The 23,752-nt window shown below is 53.2% G+C and overlaps 1 protein-coding gene across 1 annotated transcript; it reads right to left on the bottom strand.

The window, feature by feature from the left end:
• Window positions 1–915: 915 nt before the first annotated feature.
• TULP1 (TUB like protein 1) lies at window positions 916–15,851 on the bottom strand (the record flags this gene model as incomplete). The annotated part of the gene is made up of 14 exons (XM_084754353.1): window positions 916–1,373; window positions 3,353–3,524; window positions 5,793–5,891; window positions 5,993–6,104; window positions 8,964–9,076; window positions 9,342–9,515; window positions 12,451–12,563; window positions 12,800–12,919; window positions 13,032–13,127; window positions 14,491–14,628; window positions 14,968–15,123; window positions 15,228–15,309; window positions 15,639–15,690; window positions 15,805–15,851. 14 exons carry the CDS (start codon window positions 15,849–15,851, stop codon window positions 1,240–1,242), a joined length of 1,608 nt encoding a protein of 535 aa, XP_084610479.1. The 3' UTR covers window positions 916–1,239.
• Between the last annotated feature and the right edge of the window lie 7,901 nt (window positions 15,852–23,752).

Raw genomic sequence — 23,752 nt, 5'->3', positions numbered from 1 at the left:
GCGTCCCCCGGACTTACCTGCTCCGAGCTCCGGGGGGCGCTCCGCCGGGCCGCTCCGCTGGGCCCAAGGGAGTAGTGAGGGGGGCCGGGAAGGGGGGTCGTGGGCAGGGGGATGGCCGGAATGTACGGAATGAGCCGGGCCGGAGCGGGAGGTGCTGGGCGCGGAGGAGGGAGCGAGCGGGACGGAAAGTTTGTGTTGAGGAGCCGGGCGGGGGGTGGGGGCTGCGGGCAGGAGGGGCGGGTCCGGTAGGCGGGAGAAGTGTTGGGCGGGCCCATGGGTGGGCGGTGTTTGGGGGCGTGGTCTAAGGCGGGCCTGGGCCTGCTGTCTCTCTGACCACCCAGCCCCAGGAACGCCCGTCACTGCGGATCACCTTCCCGCGCACCCCACTTCTAGTTCTCTATCTTAGAGTCCCCACCTCCCCTGTGCTATTCGGTTTGGGGTACCCCGCTGAATCTTGGGGATCAGGCCTGGGGCGGAGCCAAAAGTGAGCTCTGCCCACTGGGCTGGACTCCTGGAGGTGTCGAGGGTCCCGAGGAACCCTCCGGCGCATCCAAGTGGCGCACAGGGTCTCCGGATCCCCACCCTTCTACCCTGGTCCCCCGCAGCTGAGGCCTCAGCAGCGCTCCTCCCGCTGAGAGCCCGCCCCCCCATTCCGGGGGCCCCAGACCTGGCTCCGCCCTGCCCGGACCCGGTTTGTCTGGTTCTCCCCGAGTGGCTTGTTTCTCGAATTTCTCCCTTTCTCCCTCTTCCTGGACCTCTGGGGCCCTCCATCTCCGCCCTGCTGCCGAGAGAGTCGGGGGGCCGGGACCCTGCGCTCCTGGCTGAGGTTCGAGAGGACCCGTGACGACAAGGGAAGGGGACGCGGGAGCATGGGCACCTGAGTTTACGTGCACGCATCCAGGAACCACCTCTGCGTTCAGCCAGGGACTGACTTTATTGGGGATGTGGGTCCTTGACCCCGTTTCTGGCCACCCCCCTGCCCCCCAGAGCAGACCCGGAGGGGCTTCGATCGTCAGACTCGCGCTCCCGGGAAGAAAGTGGCTGGGGAGAAGGGGGCGAGGCAGGCATTGCTGTGTAACCAGATGTTCATCTCCATCCCCTCCGCCTCGGCCGGTGCCAGGCTGGAGGGTGCGCCGAGGTCACCGAGAGGCAGAGGGGTGAGCCCTTCCGTGGAAGCTGTGGGGGAGGGACCCTACCACCCCCAACTGAATGCTTTCCCAGCCCTGAGGGGTTGTGGGGTCACTCGCAGGCCAACTTCCCGTCGAAGCTGGAGAGGGCGATGGCGAAGGCCTGCAGGGCGCACAGCGGGTACCGGTAGTCCAGGGTGAAGGCGTCCTCAGCCACGCGGCCGAACTGTAGCACTATATAGTCGGCTGTGAACAATGACAGTGGGGTGACTTCGGACCCGATATTGGTAGACAAACCCTCAGCATAGGGAAGTCTTTTCTCCTTGACTCCAAGTCACAGCCCCTAGGCAGCCTACAGCCACCTTCCTCTTTCTGTGTCATCCAACCAGCCCCTCCTGTTCAGGGTCTGTCACACCAAGTCCGCAGGGCAGGGGCCTCACCTTATCAGCTGACGCCAGGGGCTACAGCAAACCTGAAATCTAGCAGTACAGGACCCTGTCAAACTTGCCCTGACCAGAACCCTTCCCTCACCGGCTTTTCTGTTGTCTTTTGGCCTCATTCCTCAGTCTTGCCCCAAGTCTCTAAGGCCGACCATTGACCCTGGTTCAGACCGTTCTCTAACCCCAAGTGTTCCCTCCTTTAACCAGTTGCCTCTTGTGTTCTGATCAGAGCTACCAGTCCCAATCAATGTTAATCATCACCCACTTCCTGCCTTCCCTGTCCCTTCTGAGACAGAACTTCCTTGTAGCCAAGGTTAACCTTGAACCCCTAATCCTTCTCCTACACCTCTCCCACATGTCCTGGCTTAAAACTCCCTCTGAGGACCAGGTCAGCCACCTTAAAACACAAAACCCTCTGCCCGGGTCTGGTCTGGGGATTGGCACTCCTGGTGGGACCTCTCTCCCAAGCTTCTGAGAGAGCTACTCCTTTCCCTCAGTAAGTCTTCAAGGGCGGTCTGTGAGTTGTCAGCACGTACTGCTCTTTCAGTGGACTCAGGTACAGTTGCTGAGCACCCATACAATTGCCTGCAACTCCAGTTCCAGGGCGTCTGGGACCCTCTGGCCTCTGTGGGTCCCAGCTGCACATAATTCATGCAGGTGCACACATATAAAGGTGTGGTGGTGCATGCCTGTAATCCCAGCACTTGGGAGGCAGAGGCAGGCAGATCTCTGTGAGTTCAGAGGCCAGCCTGGTCTACAAAGTAAATTCAGGACAGCCAAGGCTACACAGAGAAACCCTGTCTCGAAAACAAAACAAAACAAAACAAACCTCTTTGGGTGTGGTGGCACAAGCCTATGATCTCAGCACTCAGGAGGCAGAGGCAGGTGGATCTCTGTGAGTTCGAGGTCAGCCTGGTCTGAAAAAATCAAGTCCAGGACAGCCAGGGCTACACAGAGAAACCATGTCTTGAAAAACAAACAAACAAAAAAAAGTTGTAGATACTTAGAATGCATGGTCCATATTTCCTACTTGCTGCCAAGCCTGCTGACCTGAATTTGATTCCTGGAGCTTAAGTGATGGAAGGAGAGCCCTGAGTTCAGTGGGTTGTCCTCCGAACACACACACACACACACACACACACACACACACACACACACACACACACACACATACACACACACTGGTGTGTGCTGCTACCCAAACCCTAACAATCCCTGTTCTGTCTTAGTGGGGAAGACAGTCACACCTTTTTCTTTTTTTTTCTTTTTCTTTTTTCTTTTTTTGATTGTCACACCTTTAATCCTTGCAGTGGGGAAGCCAAGAGAGGGGGATCTCTGTGAGTTTGAGGCCAGCCAGGTCCTCAGAGAGTTTCAGAACAGCCAAGTCAATACTGTGAGACATAGTCTTAAGACAATTTATCTTGAAGCAGGGCGTGGTGGCGCACGCCTTTGCTCCCAGCACTCAGGAGGCAGAGGCAGGCGGATCGCTCTGAGTTCAAGGCCAGCCTGGTCTACAAAGTGAGTCCAGGATGGCCAAGGCTACCCAGAGAAACCCTGTCTCGAAAAACAGGGAGAAAAAAAAGAAAGAAAGGAAAGGAAAGACATTCATCTTGATAACAATACTTTCTAACTCACTCTTTTCCTCTGTGTGGCCTTGAGCCTTAACACCTGCTCTATACCCTTCATCATGGTATTCATAGGGATGTCCCAGCGCCTGCCCAAGGGTGGCAGGAGATGGGGGGGGCGGGTTGATGGGAAAGTTCTGGGTGGCCCTTAGCTACTCACGGTCTTCAGCATGAACAATCTGAAAGTTCTTGACTGAGGCCTGGGTGACGCGGCCCTGGAAGTTGAGGGTGTAGGAGCCACTGCCGTCATTCCAGATGGGAGGCTTGTTATGCAGTTCGATGAGGCTCTCCAGCGCCCTGTTCTGCCAGCGCACCAGCAGCCCATCACTGGACTGGGGTACCCCAGGAGAGGCGACAAAGAAAGGGTGGTTAGAGGTGGCTGGGCTCACTCGGGGGGCCGGTGAGTGTGGGCAGCTGATGTTCAACCCACACTGCAGGGCCCACACAGGGCAGCAGCAGATGCCAGAGAGAGCAGCGCTGAGGAGAAAGAGTAGAAAGGCACAGCTGGCACCCAGCCGGAGTTTTGTGTCACTGGTGCTCTAGAACCTTCTAGTCTCCTGCTAAACCTAGAGCTCGTTGATTGAGCTAGACTGGGTGGTCAATGCTTTCAGAGATCCACCCGGCTCTCTCTATCTGTCCAGTGCTGGGTGACAGGGACACACCACTGTGTGTAGCTTTTACATGGCTGCTGGGGATGTGCATGCAGGCCCCATACTTGTGCAGCGGGTACTTTATTGACAGAGGTATCTCCAAGCCCTCTTTTAGAGTGTGTGTGTGTGTGTGTGTGTGTGTGTGTGTGTGTGTGTGTGTGAGTGTGAGTGTTTCAGGGTCCCATATAGCCCAGGCTGACCTCAAATTCTCTGTGTGGCTGAGGATAACCTTAATTGTTGGATCTTCCTGCCTCTACCTCCTGAGGGCTGGGATTGCAAGAGCGCACCATGGTTCCTGATGCCTGGTTTTTGCGGCACTAAGATGGAACCCAGAGCCTCTCGTGTCTGCCAGCTGAGTACTCTGCCAGGTGAGCCACCCCAGCCCACCAGGCAGTACTCTAAGCAAAGCACTGCGGTGGCACATTTGGACCTTGGTCCTTACTGAGTGGGCTTAGAAGAAGGAATTGTGGGGCCCACAGAACCTACAGAGCCCAGCCTCCTGGCCAGCTTGGCCTCTGATGACAGCCTGGTCTCCCTGGAACGAGCAGCTGACAGCTGTATTACTTTTCACTGTAAGTGAGTAAAGTGACATCAGTCACCCAGGAACATGGGACGTGCCACTCATCGGTCTCTCCAACCCCGGGCTCACCCGGCCTACAAGAGCTACAGAGCCCAGGACACTTAGCTTCTCCCTCTCACCCCACACTGCACACATTCCAACTGTGTTTCTTTAAAGTGCCTTTCCTTGGGCCCAAACTCTTCGATGACGTCTCATTTCTTTCAGAGAAAAAAAAAATCCAGTAAAACAGGTACCTTCTGCCCCTTGGAATCAGCCCTCATGACCTTTAGCCATGGTGGTCCTCTTGCTGACCCTCAACTCATCGGATACCTTCTGTCTCAGGGCCTTTGCACAGGCTCTCCTCACTGAACATCATTTCCCGAAACCTAGACCCCAGACGGGAAAGGCCGCTCACCTTGCATTGCTGAGGCCCAGGATTGAAACCTGCATGGCACAGGACAGGCATGTGGCTCACTGCCCGCCTCTGTTCTCCCTCCTCCTATAACACTTAACCACCGGCTCTGCCACCTCCCAGCCTTTGTTCCTTTGTCATCATCACTGTCTGCAGTTCTACCTTTCTCTGCTGGTTTTCCAGCTTCAAGAGGGGTCACATTGCTTCGCGGTGGCGCACGCCTCTCACCCCGGTGCTCAGGAGGCAGAGGCGGGCAGATCTCTGTGAGTTCAATGCCAGCTTGGTCTACACAGTAAGACCCTGCCTTGGAAACACCCGCCCCAAAAAAACAAAACAAAACAAAAATAAACTGAAAGAACAGTATGTTTTCTTAGCTGCTGAGCCATTTCTCCAGCCCCGTTTACTTCTTTTTTTTTGTTTTTGTTTTTGGTTTTTGTTTTTGTTTTTGTTTTGTTTTGTTTTGTTTTGTTTTCCAAGACAGGGTTTCTCTATGTAGCCTTGGCTGTGTTTTTTTTTTGTTGTTGTTGTTTTTGTTTTTGAGACAGAGTTTCTCTGTGTAGCCTTGGCTATTCTAGACTCCCTTTGTAGACCAGGCTGGCCTCGAACTCAGTCGATCTACCTGCCTCTGCCTCCCGAGTGCTGGGATTAAAGGCATGCGCCACCATGCCCGGCCCCTGTTTATTTCTTTGAGACGGGGTCACAAACAGCTCAGGCTGGTTTTGAACCCTCAGTGGGTACCTAGAGATGACCCTTCAATTACTGATCCACCCACCTCCACCTCCCAGGTTCTGGGGTTACAGGAGGGTGCCACCATGCCCCCCATATGAGTTCGGTAACAGAGACCCTGAGTTCGTTCTGCAGGTGGTCGGAAGGAATCTGTGACAAGCACTTGGGCAAGTTGAGTCTCTGGCCCTGACTTCGTTGAGTGGGTCAGTAGAGAGCAAGGACAAGGTGGGGGAGTAGGAAGGTGGGGGCTCACGTTTCGAGGACGGATAGGGACCCTCTCGTTGTCGGAGTTCATCCCGGGGATGATGACCGTCATGCGACGTGGTCCCCGGAAGCCTAACACATTGGTTTCCTGAAACAGAGAGATGGACATCAGGCTGCATCTTACCTGAGGAGGCCTGGCATGGTGGTGGTGGTGGGGGCAGGGAGCAGGGGAGGGAGGTGGCTTCTTACATAGACCACAGCTGCCAGCTCCTGGCGCAGGCTCTCCACGTCCCCGCCTCCACCTCGCTGTGGGTTCTGCCCATTGTCAAAGACAGTGAAACGGTTGCCCAGGAGGTTAGACCTGAGGGTGTGGGCAAAAATTGGGCCAAGACAAGAGTGTACCTACCACCCCTCACCCCAAGACCCTTCCGGCAACCACCCGGTTTAAGAGCAAGGGCTAGCAGGCAGTAGTGGCGGTGCACGCCTTTAATCCCAGCACTTGGGAGGCAGAGGCAGGTGCATCTCTGTGAGTTTGAGGCCAGCCTGGCCTGCAGAGTTCCAGAACAGCCAGAGCTGTTACACAGGAACCCTATCTTTTTTTTTTTTAAGATGTATTTATTATGCATGCAATGTTCTGCCTGCACACGTGCCTGTACAACAGAAGAGGGCATCTCATTATAGATGGTTGGGAGCCACCATGTGGTTGCTGGGAATTGAACTCAGGACCTCTGGAAGAGCAGCCAGTGCTCTTAACCGCTGAGCCACTTCTCCAGCCTGAGGACCCTATCTTGAAAGATCAAAAACCAAACAAGCAAACAAGAGCAAGGGGCACTGTGTGACTTGGAACTGAGCAGGTCATTTGACCTAATCCAGGCTTCCCTTGAAAAGGAGAACTTTTTTTTTCTTCTTCGAGACAGGGTTTCCCTGTGTAGCCTTGGCTGTCCTGGACTCACTTTGTAGACCAGGCTGGCCTCGAACTCACATCGATCCGAAGAGGAGAACTTTTAAAATTATTATTATTATTATTACTGTATATCATTGTTATTTTGAAACAGTCTGGCTGTTGGGGCTTAATGGTGTAGCACTTCTCTGCATGCCTCAAGTCCTGAGTTCAACCTCTAGCAGCAGGAAAAACAGAGCCAGGTGTGGCGACAGCTAGGGTCATCCTCCAGCCTGGGCTACATGAGACCCTGTCTCAAAAAAAAAAAAAAGAAAAAAGAAAAATCAAAAGTAAGGCTAGCAGGGCAGCTCGGTGGTCACTAGTGTCTGTAGCACAGCCTGAGGACCCAGGTTTGATTCCTGGAACCCACACAAAGGTAGAAAGAGAGCCGACCCCACAAATTGTTCTTTGATCTCTACATTAACATACTAGGGCTGTCGTGGTGGCGCACGCCTTTAATCCCAGCATTTGGGAGGCAGAGGCAGGAGGATCGCTGTGAGTTTGAGGCCGGCCTGGTCTACAGAGTGAGTCTAGGATGACCAGGGCTACACAGAGAAACTATGTCTCGAAAAACAAAAAAACCCACACTGGACATACAAGTGCCGGCACACACCATACCTAGACTAATAATGTTTAAAAAGAATAAAGGAATCATTCAGATTTTGCCTCCCTCTGTATGGCCCTAGGAAAGCCTTGGCTGTCCCAGTTGAACGTAAGAGTGTCGGTTGTGCACACACTGAAGGTCAGAGGAGGCAGTTCCCTCCTTTTATTTTTTTATTTTTTTATTTGTTTTTTTTGTTGTTGTTTTTTTGGTTTTTCGAGACAGGGTTTCTCTGTGTAGCCTTGGCCATCCTGGGCTCACTTTGTAGACCAGGCTGGCCTCGAACTCACAGCGATCCACCTGCCTCTGCCTCCGGAGTGCTGGGATTAAAGGTGTGAGCCACCACACCCGGCTTTATTTATTCATTTTTTTTGAGACAGGGTTTCTCTGTGTAGCCCTGGCTGTCCAGGACTTGCTTTATAGACCAGGCTGGCCTCGAACTCACAGCGATCCCCCTGCCTCTGCCTCCCGAGTGCTAGGATTACAGGCATGCGTGCCACCACCGCCCGGCCTCAGTACTCTTCTTTCCAACATGTGTCTCCCAGGGGTTGAACTCATGTCATCAGGCTTGGTGGCAAGGCCACTCACCTGCTCTGCTATCTTGCTGGCCTTCAGCTTTCCCCCTGCAATTCAGAATAGCTATGGCCCCTCTCTGGTTTATATGACAAAAAAAGAAAGAGAGAAAGAAAGAAAGAAAGAAAGAAAGAAAGAAAGAAAGAAAGAAACCTTTGGGGCTGGAAAGATGTCTCTGTGATTAAAAGCATTGGCTGTTCTTCCAGAGGACCCGGGTTCAATTCCCAGTACCTACATGGCAGCTCACAACTGTCTGTAATTCCAACTCCAGGGGATCTGACACCCTCGTAGACACACATGCAGGCAAAACTCCAGTGCACATAAAATAAAAATAAGTAAATCTTTTTTTTTAAGAAAGAAATCATATTTGGCTGGTTTGTTTTGTTTTGTTTTTGTTGTTGTTGTTCTTTGGTTTTTTGAGACAGGGCTTCTCTGTGTAGCCCTGGCCGTCCTGGACTTGCTTTGTAGGCCAGGCTGGCCTGGAACTCACAGTGATCCACCTGCCTGTCTCCCTGAGTGCTGGGATTAAAGGAATGTGTCACCACCACCTGACGCTTTTGTTTGCTTCTGAGACAATGTCTCACAGTGTAGATCACGGTGGCCTTGAACTCACCAAGCTCTGCTTGCCGTTGCCTCCCAGTGCAGTAACTGAGGCACATCCTCACCCCACCCCCACCTCCATTGGACAGCATCTAATGTAGCCCAGGCTGGCCTCAAGTTCCTTATTCAGCCAAAGATGACCTTGAACTCCAGATTCTTTCTACTCCCCAAGTGCTGGGATTATGGGCGTGTACACCACCACACCCTGCAGTATACCTCCCTAGAAAAGATACTACGTGGGAGGTGCTAATTCTCAATGACAAAGGCCACAGGCCTGGCCCAGCCCTGTGAGACTACAGCCCTTCTCTGGGACATCTTTGGTCAGGCCTGTACACTCTGCACCTCCTAGGGGAGACGTTGACATGCAGGAGCCCACCCCACCCAACGCCCCAAAGTCATCTAGACAAAGCCCCCGAGAGACCTATGCATGTCAGAGTGTGAAATGCCCTAGGCTGGGGGAATGTCTATGGAGCACCCCATGTCGGGGCACAGAAGCGCAGCTGTACCTCAGCTTTCCGATGAAATTCTCCCCTCCCCTGGACAGGTTGGTGGGGTCACTGGAGATGAGGTAGTTGGCTGTCTTACTCCGCTTGCGCTTCCTGCCCGCCAAAAGGAACACCTACAAAGAAGGGTGCCCCAAGAGAGGTGATGAGCAAGGCTGATGGAACTAGGGGGCCAGGGAGGCCTTAGACAGACACCGCCCCCAGCTCTAGCACCGCCCCCAGCTCTAGCACCGCCCCCAGCCCTAGCACCGCCCCCAGCCCTAGCACCGCCCCCAGCTCTAGCACCGCCCCCAGCCCTAGCACCGCCCCCAGCTCTAGCACCGCCCCCAGCTCTAGCACCTCCCCCAGCTCTAGCACCGCCCCCAGCCCCTTTCTCAGGACCTTCTTCTCCGTGTCCAGGTGCAGGAAGTAGGACGGGTACATGCCGCGGTCCATGCCCTTCTTGTCACGTGTCAGCCGGCAGCGTACTGCCCGGCCCTGGGGCGCTGGCTTCAGCACAAACTCCCGGGGGTCACCTACTTCCACAGGGGGAGATGGGGCCCTCTCCTCTTCCTTCTGTGTGGGCAGACAGTGCGTCAGCCAGGCCACCCCACTCTATAGTTCCCCTCTCTGCACCCCAGGAAAGACAGGTCACCACTCACCACTTTCTGGAGGGAGAAAAGAGCTAGGCCTAGCATCCAGGCCTGAAAGCCGAGGCACCTCCCACCCCCACACTCAGCCCCCTGATAGAAGGTGCTGGAAATCTGTGATTTAGTATAACTATTTAGCTTGGGTCCAGACAGTCCCAGATCAAGTTCAGGTCCCACCATCAAGGCTCTGTCAGGGGGATAAAACCTTTCTTTCTTTCCTTTCTTTCTTTTTCCTTTCTTCTCTTCTTTCTTTCTTTCTTTCTTTCTTTCTTTCTTTCTTTCTGTTTTTTTGAGACAAGGTTTCTCTGTGTAGCCTTGGCTGTCCTGGACCAGGCTGGCCTCAAACTCACAGAGATCTGCTTGCCTGTGCCTCCTCAAATGCTGGGGATTAAAGGTGTGTGCCACCTGCCTCCGCATCTCAAGTTCATTTTTGTTTTAATTTATTTTATTTTTATTTATTTATTTGGTTTTGTTTGTTTGTTTGTTTTTCTGAGACAGGGTTTCTCTGTGTAGCCTTGGCTGTCCTAGACTCACTTTGTAGACCAGGCTGGCCTCGAACTCATGGCAATCCACCTGCCTCTGCTTCCCAAGTGCTGAGATTACAGGCATACACCAATACACCAAGCTCTCATTTTTATTTTTAAAGACAGGGTTTTTTTGTAATATATGTGAGTGTTTTGTCTGCATGTATGTCTGTGCACCTCATGTGTGCCTGGTGCCCCTGGAAGCCAGGAGAGGATACAGGATCCTCTGTTATGGATGGTTGTGAGCTGCCATGTGGCTGCTGGGAACTGAACCCAGGACCTCTGGCAGAGCAGTAAGTGCTCTTCACCACTGAGCCATCTCTCTAGCCCCTATTTTATTTACTTCATATAGGGTTTTACTGTACAGCTGAGCCTGGCCTCAAACTTACTCTGTAGCCCAGGCTGGCCTCGCTCCAATCCTCCTTGGCCTCTCAATGTAGAGATGTGCACCATTCTCCAAATAGCAACTCTTTCTGTTTTCATTAACACACTGGGGTGGCTGTCCCTGTTGTATAGAAACTGAGGTCTTGCCATGCCTACAGGAAAGGTCATACTGAGAGGAAGAGAGGTCTCCATCCAAGGACTAAACCACCTTAGTGAGAAACAACCAGCCCAGCTGGGCGTGGTGGTACATGCTTTTAATCTCATCACTTGGCAGGCAGGCGGATCGCTATGAGTTTGAGGCCAGCCTGGTCTACAAAGCGAGTCCAGGACAGCCAAGGCTAAACAGAGAAACCCTGTCTCGAAAAAAAAACAAAAAGAGCCGGGCGTGGTGGCGCACGCCTTTAATCCCAGCACTCGGGAGGCAGAGGCAGGTGGATCGCTGTGAGTTCGAGGCCAGCCTGGTCTACAAAGTGAGTCCAGGATGGCCAAGGCTACACAGAGAAACCCTGTCTCGAAAAAGCCAAAAAACAAAACAAAACAAAACAAAAAACAAAAAGAAAAAGAAAGAAATGAACTGTCTATTCCTAGCCAGTCTTTCTGGTGAATACACCCTGAGCCCACATGGTGTGGGGAAGCTGTCCTTGGGTTTACGACTCTTGGAAGCAGGAAAGCTTGGGGGGGGCATTTGTTATGCAGCAGGACATAGCTGACTCCTGATCCTGTCAGCTCACTTTGCTCTTGGAGAATTTCCTAGTAACACCAAGATACAGAAGGAGGCAGGGTGTGACCTGGTGCCCTTTCTCCTGCTGTTCTGTTCTTCATGGGAGGGAAGCAGGTGCCTCAGGGGAGAGCCTGACCTATCATGCTGGGGACTTCAGGACCTGAGGCATCAGAGTTATCCCTGAGCACTTTGCCGAGAGCAGCTCTACACTGTGTGTGAGGTAAGGCACAGCCTGCGGCCCTCGGCCAAGGGGCAAATGACCATCTTGACTGTGCTCCAGAAGAAACCTGGGAAACAGGAGACTATGTCTGGAATGCGAGGTGGGAAAAGTCATCACTTAGTCAAACATTTCTACACCTGTGACTTTCAAAGGCCTGCTGTGTGGAGGGCTGCCTGTCTTTCTTTTGGAGGCAATTTTTCTGTATAGCCTTGGCTGTCCTACTCTGTAGACCAGGCTGTCCTTGAACTCACAGAGATCTTCTGGCCAGTATTGCCCAGCTTTCTTTTCTTCCTTTTTTCTTTCTTTCTTTCTTTTTTATTTTATTTTATTTTTGTTTGTTTGTTTGTTTTGTGTTTTTGAGGCAGAGCTTTTTTTTCTTTCTTTTTCTTGTGGTCCTATTTTATTTTTGAGACAGGGTTTCATGTAGGCCAGGCTTGTCTCAGCCTCACTAGGTAGCTGAGGTTAGCTCTGACCCTGTTGTCTGCACGTCCCATGCGCTAGGGCTCAATGCACATGGAACCAGAGCCATTTGGTGACTGGGACGCTAGAAGTCCCGAGAGGTAAACTCAGAGCAGCAGACTGGAACATTTTAACAACTGGTCCAGCTAGCCAAACTCCCAGCCACTGACTGTCCCCCAAATGTGGGTAAGATGTGCCTCCTGGAAGCCAGGCAGAGACTCTTACCTGTGACCCCAGAACCAGTCGGGCTAAGGCAGAAAGATCTGGCGTTCTAAGCTAGCCTGGGCTACATCGTATTCTCTCCCATCCACTCCCTCCCCGCAAAGAGCCAGTGCTCTGCTGCCGTGAGCTCAGCTTTCCCGATGATGCTTGTCCTGCAGAGGGGAGGCTGGGACAGCAGAGCGCACAGGACCATGGGGGCCCTGAGCCATGCCTCTTCCCTGCCCATGAACCTGATGTTCCTAGGCCTAGTGCCCTGTCACAGATGGGGAGCCAGGTCCTCACCCCGAAGCCCCCCCACCCCCGCCCCGACACCTGCCCCTCGGGTGACAACCTTTTTGCCTTTCCCTTTCGCTTTGCCCTTCTGGTTGCTGTTCTTCATCACTGCAGACGCCTCTTCCTCCTCCTCCTCCTTCTCCTCCTGATCTTCTGATCCTTTGGGGGCCCCTGAGCATGGAGGGGGGAAGGCTGTAGACCCTTCACCCCGATTGGCCAGGTTTTCCCAACTCCTTTTAATCCTCTCCACAGCCATTAAAAAGGTCAACTCTCATTCTGGTCAGAGCCTCGAGATCAGGGGTGCAAGATGCGCCCCCCCCCCCCCAGTGTGGCCCAGCTCTCACTCACATGCGCGCTCAGCTCTGCTTAGGCGATGCTCACGTCCCCAGCACCCTTCAACCACCCACCTTTCTTCTTCACGCCCTTCTCAGAGGAGCCACCTTCGCCGACCAGGAACATGGCTGCTGGAACCTTTTTCCTCACAGCGCCTGGGGTCCCTGAGGAGTCCTTGTCAGTCTCCCCAGCCCCTGCAGAGAAGATACAAGAAGGAGTCTCCACAGCGCCACGCCCCCCCCCCCACACCGGCCCCTGTCATGCGCGCCCCCTCCCCCAACCCCTCACCCCCGCTGTCTAGTTTACCTTTCTTCTTGGCTTTTCTCAGCTTGCTTCCCTCCCCCGCCTCCTTCTTCTTGGTTCGGAGCGGTTTCGGAGGGGCATCGGGACTTCCTGGGTCCCCTGGGAATAGGAGATGAGTTGGGGGTGGGTGGGCAAGGGTCAGGGGAAGAAGAAATCTATTGGAGCTAAGAACCGCCTTCTAACCCCTCATCAAGCTTTAAGTCCCCAGGGCGCTGAACGCCAGAGAGGGAGCTCTGGTCTGTTGGTCTTGAGTGAAGTTTTCTTCTGAGTCTAAAAAATCCGATCTGGCTAGGAACCAGCGTAGGAGGTGCGGAAGGGATGGGTGAGGGAGGGAATACCAGGCTTTCGCTTGAGACTCCGGCCCTCCTCCAGGGACCCTTCCCAACCCCTGCTCTTAGCCTCTGTGACCCCACAGAGACCAGATCCCAGCATCCCGCACAGTTCTGACCAGACCTCCCTGGGCAGGCACCTAGGTCTTTAGCCAAATATTTCTTCTTACTTTCATCTACTTAAAAAAAAAAAAAAAACAACAACTCGGGGGCTGGAGAGATGGCTCAGAGGTTAAGAGCACCATCTGCTCTTCCAGAGGTCCTGAGTTCAATTCCCAGCAACCACATGGTGGCTCATAACCATCTATAGTGAGATCTGGTACCCTCTTCTGGTGTGCAAGTGTACATGCAGGCAGAACACTGTTTATGTAATAAATAAATCTTTAAAAAAAATTATAACTCTAAGCCGGGCAGTGGTGGTGCATGCCTTTAATCCAAGCCCTCGGGAGGCAGAGGCAGGCAGAACTCTCTGAGTTCGAGGCCAGCCTGGTCTACAAAAGCAAGTCCAGGACAGCCAAGGCCACACAGAGAAACCCTGTCTCGAAAAACCTAAAAAAAAAAAAGGGGGGGGGGAGTGCTGGAGAGATGGCTCAGTGGTTAAGAGCACTGCCTGCTCTTCGAAAGGACCTGGGTTCAATTCCCAGCACCCACGTGGAAACTCACAACTATCTGTAACCCCAAGATATGACACCCTCACACCAATGGACATAAATTAAAATTAAATAAAAAAAATTTTTAAAAAGATAACACTATAACTTGCTGGGCACAGACCTTTAATCCCAGCACTCAGAGCGGCAGAGGCAGGCAGATGTCCATGAGTTCGAGGCCGGCCTGGTCTACAAAGCCTGTCCAGGACAACCAGGGCTATATAGAGAAACCCTGTCTCATATATATATAGCGAATCCACATGGAGTTAAAGCGAAATCCCACAAAGAAAACAGAGTTCTCCCGGCTCCTCTGCAGTATGTGGCAACCTTGAGAACGTATCTCCTTAGGGACCATCAGTGACGAAAAAGGGCCAGAGGAGGCATAGTCTCTGTACAAGGCTGGAGGTGACAAGGTGACAAGGCCAGAGCGCTGGGGTCTCGCTCTGCCTGCCCATGGCTTCTTGTGCGCTCGCTCCCGGCACCTACCCCTTGCGCCCAGGCTCTCGCCTTTCCTCTCTCTTTCCTTGGGTGGTTTCTTGGGGGGCAGAGAGCTTTTCTCCTTTTTCCCCTTTTCCTTCTCTTCCTGCTCATCGTCATCCAAATCCTCCGAGTCCTCCTCTTCCTCTGTGGATAGAATACTCCGGTAACAGGCTCCGGAAGTCCAGGCCCTGCAGGGTGCTGTGGGGCACCCTGAAGTGGGCTGCGGTGGGAGGCACCCTGCTCTGCGCCCTGTCACCCTCCCTCCTGACCTGTCTACCTATGTGTTTCAGTTTGCCTTCCCTCCACCCCCACTTGCCATCTGCTGTCCTCACGCGGCTGCTTCTGACCCATCTGGGGTACTTAAGGCTCCCCATAAATGTATTGGTTAAAGAGCGGGGCACCCGCCTCAGGCTTGGGTACCCCCGGTGGTGACACCTGCTTCCCTGCGCCAGCTCTGTTCCTCATCCCCCTCCCCTCACTCACCGCCTCCTCCGTCTGGTGCACGCGCAACCAGGAAGGTTTGCGAGGGGTCTGGCTTCTTGGCCTCAGGGTCCCGCAGGAACTTGGCGTAGACCGTCTGAGCAGCGCGCGGCGGCTCCGCTGGGTCTGCAGGCGGCTCCTTGTGCTTCCTGCGCCCAGCTGGGGCCAGACGTGGGGCTCAGCAGGGACCTGGCCTGGAGGACCCCACCTCAGCCTCCCGAACCCACACCCTCCTGCACGCACACACATACAACCCGACTCACCCCCAGCTTTGCGGGGCTTGGATCCCGGGGACTCGGGAGTCTCGGATTTCTTTTTCCTCAACTTCTGTCCTTGGGTGGGTCGCTGCAGAATAGGGGTCACGGGGAAAGAAAGGGACTCTGGAGCTCCCACGCCCTCTAATCCCTTGGACCGCCAGAAATAGCCTCGGATTATCCCAAGGGGTGCTCCGGATGGATGATCCGTCCATGTGTGATGGTTACTTCCAAGACCCAAAGCCCCCCAAGTCCTCTTGGGCACCCCACATCCTAAACCTCCTTTCTTCTCCTAAATTCTCCAGGCAAAGAGCTGCAGGTGGGTGCCGGTGAGCGGACCTCTCCTAGGAAGCCCCCTTCCTATAAACACCTGGGGGCACCTTTGTGCCTCCTTTCCGATTCCCAAATCGGGTGACACACCTGTTTGGGGCGCAGCGGGGGCTCCGGGCTCAGCCAGTCCTCTTCCTGGCCACTGAGGGTACAAAGGAACCGGGCTGTTGGTGTCTTTTTTGCGCTCTACTCCCCCCACCACTAGGCGCCCAAAACTGGGCCTGGGGTTCAGATGGGGCGATGTGGGGGCTCCCACCTGTCTGAAGCCCATACTTCCCTGAGGGTCTCCTCCTGCAGCGGCATGGTGCTTCTGTGCGCCTCTCTGTCACCCCTCTCCAGGGCCTGGCAGCTAGCTCCCAGCTTCCCCTCCTCTCCAGCTAATCTCAGGGCGCCTTCTCCCCACCTGCGCCGCTCTAAGTATTAAGAAGGTCCCGCCCATGGACTCAGCCGCCGCGGGGAGGATCTGGATCCCCCAGCTCTCCTTGGTACAGCAGCCTGAAGGACGCCCCAACTCAGGGACTTCCCTATGTGGCATGAGGGGAGGGGTGGTGGTGGTGGGGCGCTGGAGAGGAAAAGGCTAGACTGGCTCTCCAGGTTGTTCCCCTCCCCCCTCCCCAAAGTCTGGGTCTCACTGTGTAGCCAGGGCCTCCCTGGGTGGCTGGCCTGGAACCCATGACTCGCCAGTGTACTGAGCGTGAGGCTTGCCATCATGTGACATGATGTCCGGCCTGAAATATGTTTATTTACATTTATTTACATTTATTTATTGCATGTGCAGATGGCATACATGCCATGTCTGATGATAATCGATTAATTTGTTGAAATCGTTCTCTCTGTCCACCATGTGGCAGCAAGGGCCTGGTGTGTGCCATTTCCTAGTTTTTGTTTTGTATTTATGTATTTATTTATTTAAGACATGGTTTCGCTGTACAGCCCAGACTGATCTAGAACTTGCTAGAAGTGGAGATTGTCTGTGGTCCATCTACTCATTGAGAATGTTCTGTGAAAGAGCTGGGGGGGGGAGCATGCAAATCTGTAATACCAGCACACGCGTGCGCGCGCACCCCCACACCACACACACACAGACACACATGCAGGCATGTACACACACATGCATACCCAGACACATGTACACACAGGCAGACACACACACACACACACAGACGCACGTGCACACACACATGCACACACACACACAGGCAGAGGCATGCACACAGGCATGCACACACATATGCAATAAACATAACTTTAAAAATAAAAATAGGCCGGGTGTGGTGGTGCACACCTTCAATCCCAGCACTAGGTAGGTAGAGGCAGGCAGATCTCTGTGAGTTTGAGGCCAGCCTGGTCTAGAGAGCGAGTTCCAGGACAGCTACAGATGTTACACAGAGAAACCCTATCTCGAAAATAATAATAATAATAATAATAATAATAATAATAATAATAATAATAATAATAATAATGAATCATTATTTGAGTCATCTTGAGTAAATGTATTGGATTTTAATTCCCTAGCATCGGCACAGGCAGGGCTGTTGGGGCGGGGACAGGACATGGGATGGCAAGGAAGACCACAAACAGCACAGCACAGGGAGGCGATGGCCCAGACACAACACTCTGAGATCAGCAGACAGGTATGGGACGGGCACTCAGGTTTGGGACAGAGGTGACAGAGGATTCTGTGTGTCCAGCGCAGGGCAAGAGTCAGGTCTGGGACACAGATAAGGACCAGGCGCTTTGATCTGCCTGCCTCCTGGCCAGCAGGACAAACAGGCCTGGGCGCTATAATTACACCTTGTTTTGAACCCAAAGGATCATTTCTCAACTGGATCCCTCGCCTTAGTCACCAGACTCAATTCTACATGAACTTAACTGCTTTTTTTCTTCCTTTTGTGCTTTCTTTTTTGTTGTTGTTTTGTTTTTTTGAGACAGGGTTTCTCCATGAAGCCTTGGCTGTCCTGAAACTCTCTCTGTAGACCAGGCTGGCTCCAACTCACAGAGATCCGCCTGCCTCTGCCTCCTGAGCACCTGGATGAAAGGCGTACGTGTGTGCGCCACCATCTCTGGCCTTAGCTGCTTTCTAAAATCAACTTCCAGAAGACAAAGATCACCTAGTACCTCCCGTTCATCCTAGCCACATATTCTTATATCTCAGAGAGCTTAAGTTCTGTGCCTAAAGTCACAGAGCTTGCTCTCGGTGGATTCAGACCACCAACAAAACACCTACTATGTGTCTGGCGTTGTTTTGTTTTGTTTTTCGAGGCAGGGTTTCTCTGTGTAGCCTTGGCTGTCCTGTACTCTCTTTGTAGACCAGGCTGGCCTCGAACTCACAGAGATCCACCAGCCTCTGCCTCCCAAGTGCTGGGATTAAAGGCGTGTGCCACTACCGCCCAGCCAAAACTTACTTACTTTCTTTCTTTCTTTCTTTCTTTCTTTCTTTCTTTCTTTCTTTCTTTCTTTCTTATGTATACAGTGCTCTGCCTGCATGTACACCTGCAGGCCAGAAGAGGGCATCACAACACAATACAGATGGTGTGTAGCCACCATGTGGTTGCTGGGGACATTTTCTTGTTAGTCCTGGTCCCTAGCTTTGAAAGGCCACCAGACATGTCCTTGGGCTCCCTGCTGAGATGGAAGGGAGCTGGAGAAACCATGAAGGAACCTGAAGGCTGGGGTTAACAGACTGCATTGTGTGTCCTGCCACACGCATCCCAGCCTGGTGACCACGGACAGCTGTCAACGCTGTATGAAGTTCGTTTGCTCGTCGGAAGGGTTACTTCCTCCTGACGGGCTTTCAAACCCCCCAGGAGTAAGTTCAGGGAGCTGTGCCTGCAGCTGGGCTCCCCACGAAGGCTTTGCAGTGCTTGCCCCCAACAACAGTGGGCATGGCAACGTTGCCTAAGTGACCCTGAACCTGCTGCTAACAGGACTTAGGTCCTTGTCTGTCTCTCCCTGGCCACCAGGAAGGGATCAGGAGCCAGGGCAGGCTCTCTGAGCCCAGGCCCCCAGAGAGACAGCAGAGCAGGTAATGGGGCCTATGCCCTGCGTTTTCCCGGGCACTGAGGACTGTGAGGTGTCCACGAGTGACAGGGCCTCGCATACGCCTCTAGGAATTCATAGAGAGCTTTCCTAGCATGTCCCCCAAAGCCTGTCCTGTGACATGCTCCTTCCAGCCAGGCTGTGCCACCTCTCCATACAGAGCCACCAACTAGGCATCAAGCATTCATAGAGCTGAGCCTCTTGGGGGGACATTTCCCATTCAGACAGCCTCAGATACTAAGCGGGAGTTAGAAATAAATTGAACGCTACAGCCCTGGCTTTCTCTTCCTCTGGCTTGGCCACAGAGAACCAAGCCCAGAATGCTCAGGGTTTCCGGAAGTGGCACCCTGGCACAGATGGGCCCTTTAAGGTCTCCCTTGTCAGTGGTGTTGCCCGCCTGTAATTCCTGCACCCAGCAGGTGGAAGCAGGAAGACTGAGCGTTGAGGAACATCCTTGGCTACACAGAATTTGAGGCCAGCCTGGGCTACTTGAGACCTTGACTTTGAAAAGTCAGCCAATACCTGGCTTGGTGGCACACGACTTTAATCCCAGCACTTGGGAGGCAGAGGCAGGCGGATCGCTGTGAGTTCGAGGCCAGCCTGGTCTACAAAGTGAGTCCAGGACAGTCAAGGCTACACAGAGAGACCCTGTCTCGAAAAACCAAAATAAGTAAATAAATAAATAATAATTAAAAAAAAAAAAAAGGCAGGAGAAAATCTAAAGCGCAACAGGCAGCAGGAGAGAAACCTCACACATGGCAGACAGAATCAGCAAGTGAAGAAAAGTGGTTGTCAGGGTGAGGACACACGCCTGTGCACATGTGCCACCCACACATACACACGCCTGCACACACACACACACACACACACACACACACACACACACACATACACACACACACACACACGCTACCAGCACACGCACACATTTGCAGCAGACACGAAGAGAAAAAGACCCTTTGCATGCAGAGGAGACTCAGACAGCTGAAAAACCCAGTCTTCCCAGGGGCAGGGTTACAAGGCTTCTGAAGTTCCCTCGCCAGGATGGTCAGTTGGCCCAGACCCACTGTGCTTCGAGTCCTGAGCAGGCAGGCAGCCTGCTGCTTAGGAGGCTGAGGAAGACACTGGCCATCTTGGACCCCCTCCCTACACCTTTATTACATCACGATGGCCTCTCTCCCTTGTTACACAGAGAAACCTTGTCTCAAACAAGCTAAACACACAAAAAAAAACCCTCAAGTTGTTTCATATCATGTTTTTCTGGTAGCTGTCTTGTGAGAGGGTGTGCGATGTTTTGCTGAAAACAGACGCGTGAGAGGGCATGTGATGTTTAGAAAGGATATACATTAAACCCCACAGCCAGGGAGGGGATTCTTTTTGCATTGCTGTCCCATGCAATATTTTGCTGGTCTTCACGCCACAGAGAGAAATGCGCCAGAGAAGTTGGTACTCTGGCTGATTCTCGCCACTGCCACCAACTCACGTCGATTCCGTGGAACTTTGCTGTTTCTGATGGACCATGCCACTGCTACTGGTTCATGTTGCTGTTTGGTGTTTGCTATTTTTTTTTTTCAAGACAGGGTTTCTCTGTGTAGCCTTGGCTATCCTGGACTGGCTTTGGTAGACCAGGCTGGCCTCGAACTCACAGCGATCCGCCTGCCTCTGCCTCCCAAGTGCTGGGATTAAAGGCGTGCGCCACCTGGCTGGTGTTTGCTATAGGTCTGGGTGCCGGTATCCTGACAAGAGTGGAGTTGGCCCAGGGACTTGTCTAAACAGGACACAACCCCCTCTTCCTATCAACTTTCTTTTTCCTCTACCTCTAGTCGGTGGACTAGAAGGGAGGTAGAAACGCTTAAGGACCCTAAATAAAATAGGTTTGGAAAAATCTAAGTGTCACCTATGTGACACTTACTGAAGTGTTTGCTATGGAGGGAGCGAAAGTGCTAGGTGTTAACCAACTGTTTAACCAGCTTGGGCAATACCAAGCAGGCTACATGACAGAGTCTGCGCTGGGAGCAAGTGAAGGGGGCTTGTGCCCCCCTGTATTGTGAACCCAGCTATTTTTCTCTCACTATTACAGCCACCGACAGACCTGTGTACCTACAGACAGGTGCTCTGGTGACTGTCTTACACGGAGGCTGAGCGGCTGGTCCGACATGGCACAGCCGGCTTACAGCAGAACCTGATGCGCCTGTGCTTGGCATCCTGTCTATCTGTAAGCCTTCACCCAGCAGTTGGCCGTCACCCCCAGCCAGAGGGCAGAGCCCCAAGGGCAGGGAAACAGGAGTGCCAGTGTGGAGCCCTAGCTGCCAGTTTAGGGGCCCCTAAGGAGTGTGATGATGATACACACACACACACACACACACACACACACACACACACACACATGCACACACATGCACACAAGCATGCACATGTAGTGCGCACGTGCACATGCTCATGGGCAAATGCATGCGCACACACCTCCCCCACTTTGACCAATCAACTACAGAGACAATGGCCCCCAAATAACTGGGATGTCCCCAGGATTCTCATGCTTCGAGAAGGAAATCCCAAAGCCTGGGACCAGCTGGAAGGGAGCCTGTCTCCCCAGAAGACATTTTCACATGGTTCTGACAACTGTCAGACCACCTTGTACAGAGACTGGAGCCCAGACAGACAGACACACAGCGCTGGGTCACTGATGGGCGGGGCCCCACTCTGCGAGGACTGCTTAGATGGACGTGAGGGTCACTGGGCCTTTGTCATCTCAATGTGGCCACACTGAATAACTCTCCTTTTTTTTTTTTCTTTTCATTATGACTATTTTTTTTTTAAGGTTTTTCGAGACAGGGTTTCTCTGTGTAGCCTTGGCTGTCCTGGACTCGTTTATGTAGACCAGGCTAGCCTCAAACTCACAGTGATCTGCCTGCCTCTGCCTCCCGAGGAATTACAGGCGTGTGCCACCACGCCTGGCTATTTTTTGTTTTGTTTCGTTTTTTAAGACAGTCTTACCATGTAACTCTGGCTGGCTTCGAACTCACTGAGATCTGCCTCTGATTCTGAGTGCTGGGATTAAAGGAGTGCCCTGTCACATATCCAGTTTGCCAGTCAATTTATGTGGCCCCGCTGAGAACAGGCAGCTCACGGCTGCCAGGGTCCAGGCTCTCACCCCTAACTCTGCTAACAGCAGCACTGCCTATGAGGCCCCAAACACAGAGTTAGCTCACCAGTTAAAGAGGGGGCAGGAGCCCACACCTGTAACTCTGGCACCTGAGGCAGGAGGACTGTTGTGAGGTCAAGTCAACCTGGGTTAGAGAATTTCTCCCCCATTCCCATGAAAAGAGGTAGAAAGAGGCCAGGCGAGGTCGCCTGTGGGCTCCAGTGTGGCAGCCTTCAACATCTAGGGCCCGATGACTTCAACCTTCCTAACGCTGAGTCCCTTTAATACAGTTCCTCACGCTCTGGTGACCCCCAACTTCATAACTGTAATTTTTCTACCATTATGAATTGTAATGTAATATCTGTATTTTCCGATGGTCTTAGGCGACCCCTGTGAAAAGGTCATTTGACTCCAAACGGGGTTGCTCCATAGGTTGAGAAACACTGAACTTAACTGGGTTGTAGGTCTTAGCACCAGGCTGCCCTAACTGGGGCTGGTGATGGCCTCAGGTGAGGGCGCACTGGCTCAGTGTCACCACCAGGTGGCGGCAGAGCCCACCTGCTGGGGAGACCACGCTTAAGACGGTCCCCCTCCTCTCTGTCCACCCTTCCTCTCCTGGGTCTCATCTTTTGGGTAGGAAGGCACCAAAACATTGTTAGTCACTGTCCAAGGAAGTGACCCAGGCACTTTGGGTCTATAACCCTTGAGATCACAGAAGGGCTGGGGTGGGGGTGGGGGTGGGAGATTTGGGAAGGCTGGTGCTGAACCTGCCAGGTGAGGAAAGGCTCCCCAGGTTCTTAAAAAAAAAATCCATGTTGATTGTGATGTCTCTGGAAATGGGTTCCCCATTTTTCCCACAGAGGGGATGTGATCTGCCCAAGGTCCTAACTGAGCCCTCTGAGGCAGAGACAGCCGGGCTCTGCATGGGCTCTGAGGGGCGTGTGCACAATTGTGTTCACCAAACCCCGTGGTGTGTGTGTGTGTGTGTGTGTGTGTGTGTGTGTGTGTGTGTGTGTGTCACCGCAAACTTGGGATCATGTCTCTGTCTCCCTGTGTTACTCAACGTTTCTTAGAGGAACTAATGGAGTGTGTGTGTGTGTGTGTGTGTGAGTGTGTGCTTGTGAGTCTAAGTGTGTGTGAGTGTAAGTGTAGGTAGGTATGTTTTGTGTGTATGCACGCATGTGCATGTACTTTTAAAATCAGCTTTAAACGAGTAACAACGGAAGAAAGCGCACCTGAGAGCTGGGAACCTGGTAGTGGCTCTGTCTACAGGCGCTGCCTCGGTTGTCCCAGTCTGGCGCAGGACACCCGTAAGGATCCTGGAAAGCTGCTGGTCCCTGGGCTATGACGAAAGGGTGGACTAAATGGTTGTGCATCAGGACTCGGCCTCAGCAACAGGCAAATTAGCTCTGTGGCAAGAGGGAGGCCAAGTGCTCAAGGGCAAGGCGCCCTTCCTTAGGCTGCACCTCCTCCACCTGGTCAGTGCTGGGGACGGTGCCGCCCACAGCGGGGGTGGGGTGGGTGGGTCTACATCAATCAAGTCAACCTGAACGCTGCTTCCTCGGGTGCAGCTCCCTATGCAGGCTATTCTAATCTGTCACACACCAACGTCAGTGCTCCCCTGTGCTGGGGTTACAGGAGCAAGTGGCCAAGCCCAGCTTCTATGTGGGCGCTAGGATCCGAACTCAGGCCCTTGAGCAGCAAGCCCTGTTCCCCACTGAGTCTGAGTCAGCCCCCAACCCTGAACTGGCTTTAATGACCCCAGGCCACTGAGTTAGCTCCTTGAGTCAGACGCTGTTGACTCAGGCGGCCCTGGCATCCTCACGCTTCTCCCTTCTTAATGGAGTTTTGGCACGTGGCTCTCACACCTCCACCACCCGGATGGCACGGCCACGCCCTGGCCCTGTCATCACTCGAAACTGCCCCACCCCTGCAGTCGCAATCCAGCCTCCATCCCTCTGATGGTGCTTCCTGCCATCCACCTAGCGCTGTCCCCGGCCACACCTTTTCTCTGACCTGCTTC

The sequence above is a fragment of the Acomys minous genome, assembly GCF_964271855.1.
Source record: "Acomys minous genome assembly, chromosome: 13".
Taxonomy (NCBI): Eukaryota; Metazoa; Chordata; class Mammalia; order Rodentia; family Muridae; genus Acomys; species Acomys minous.
This window is presented reverse-complemented; position numbering and strand designations above follow the sequence as displayed.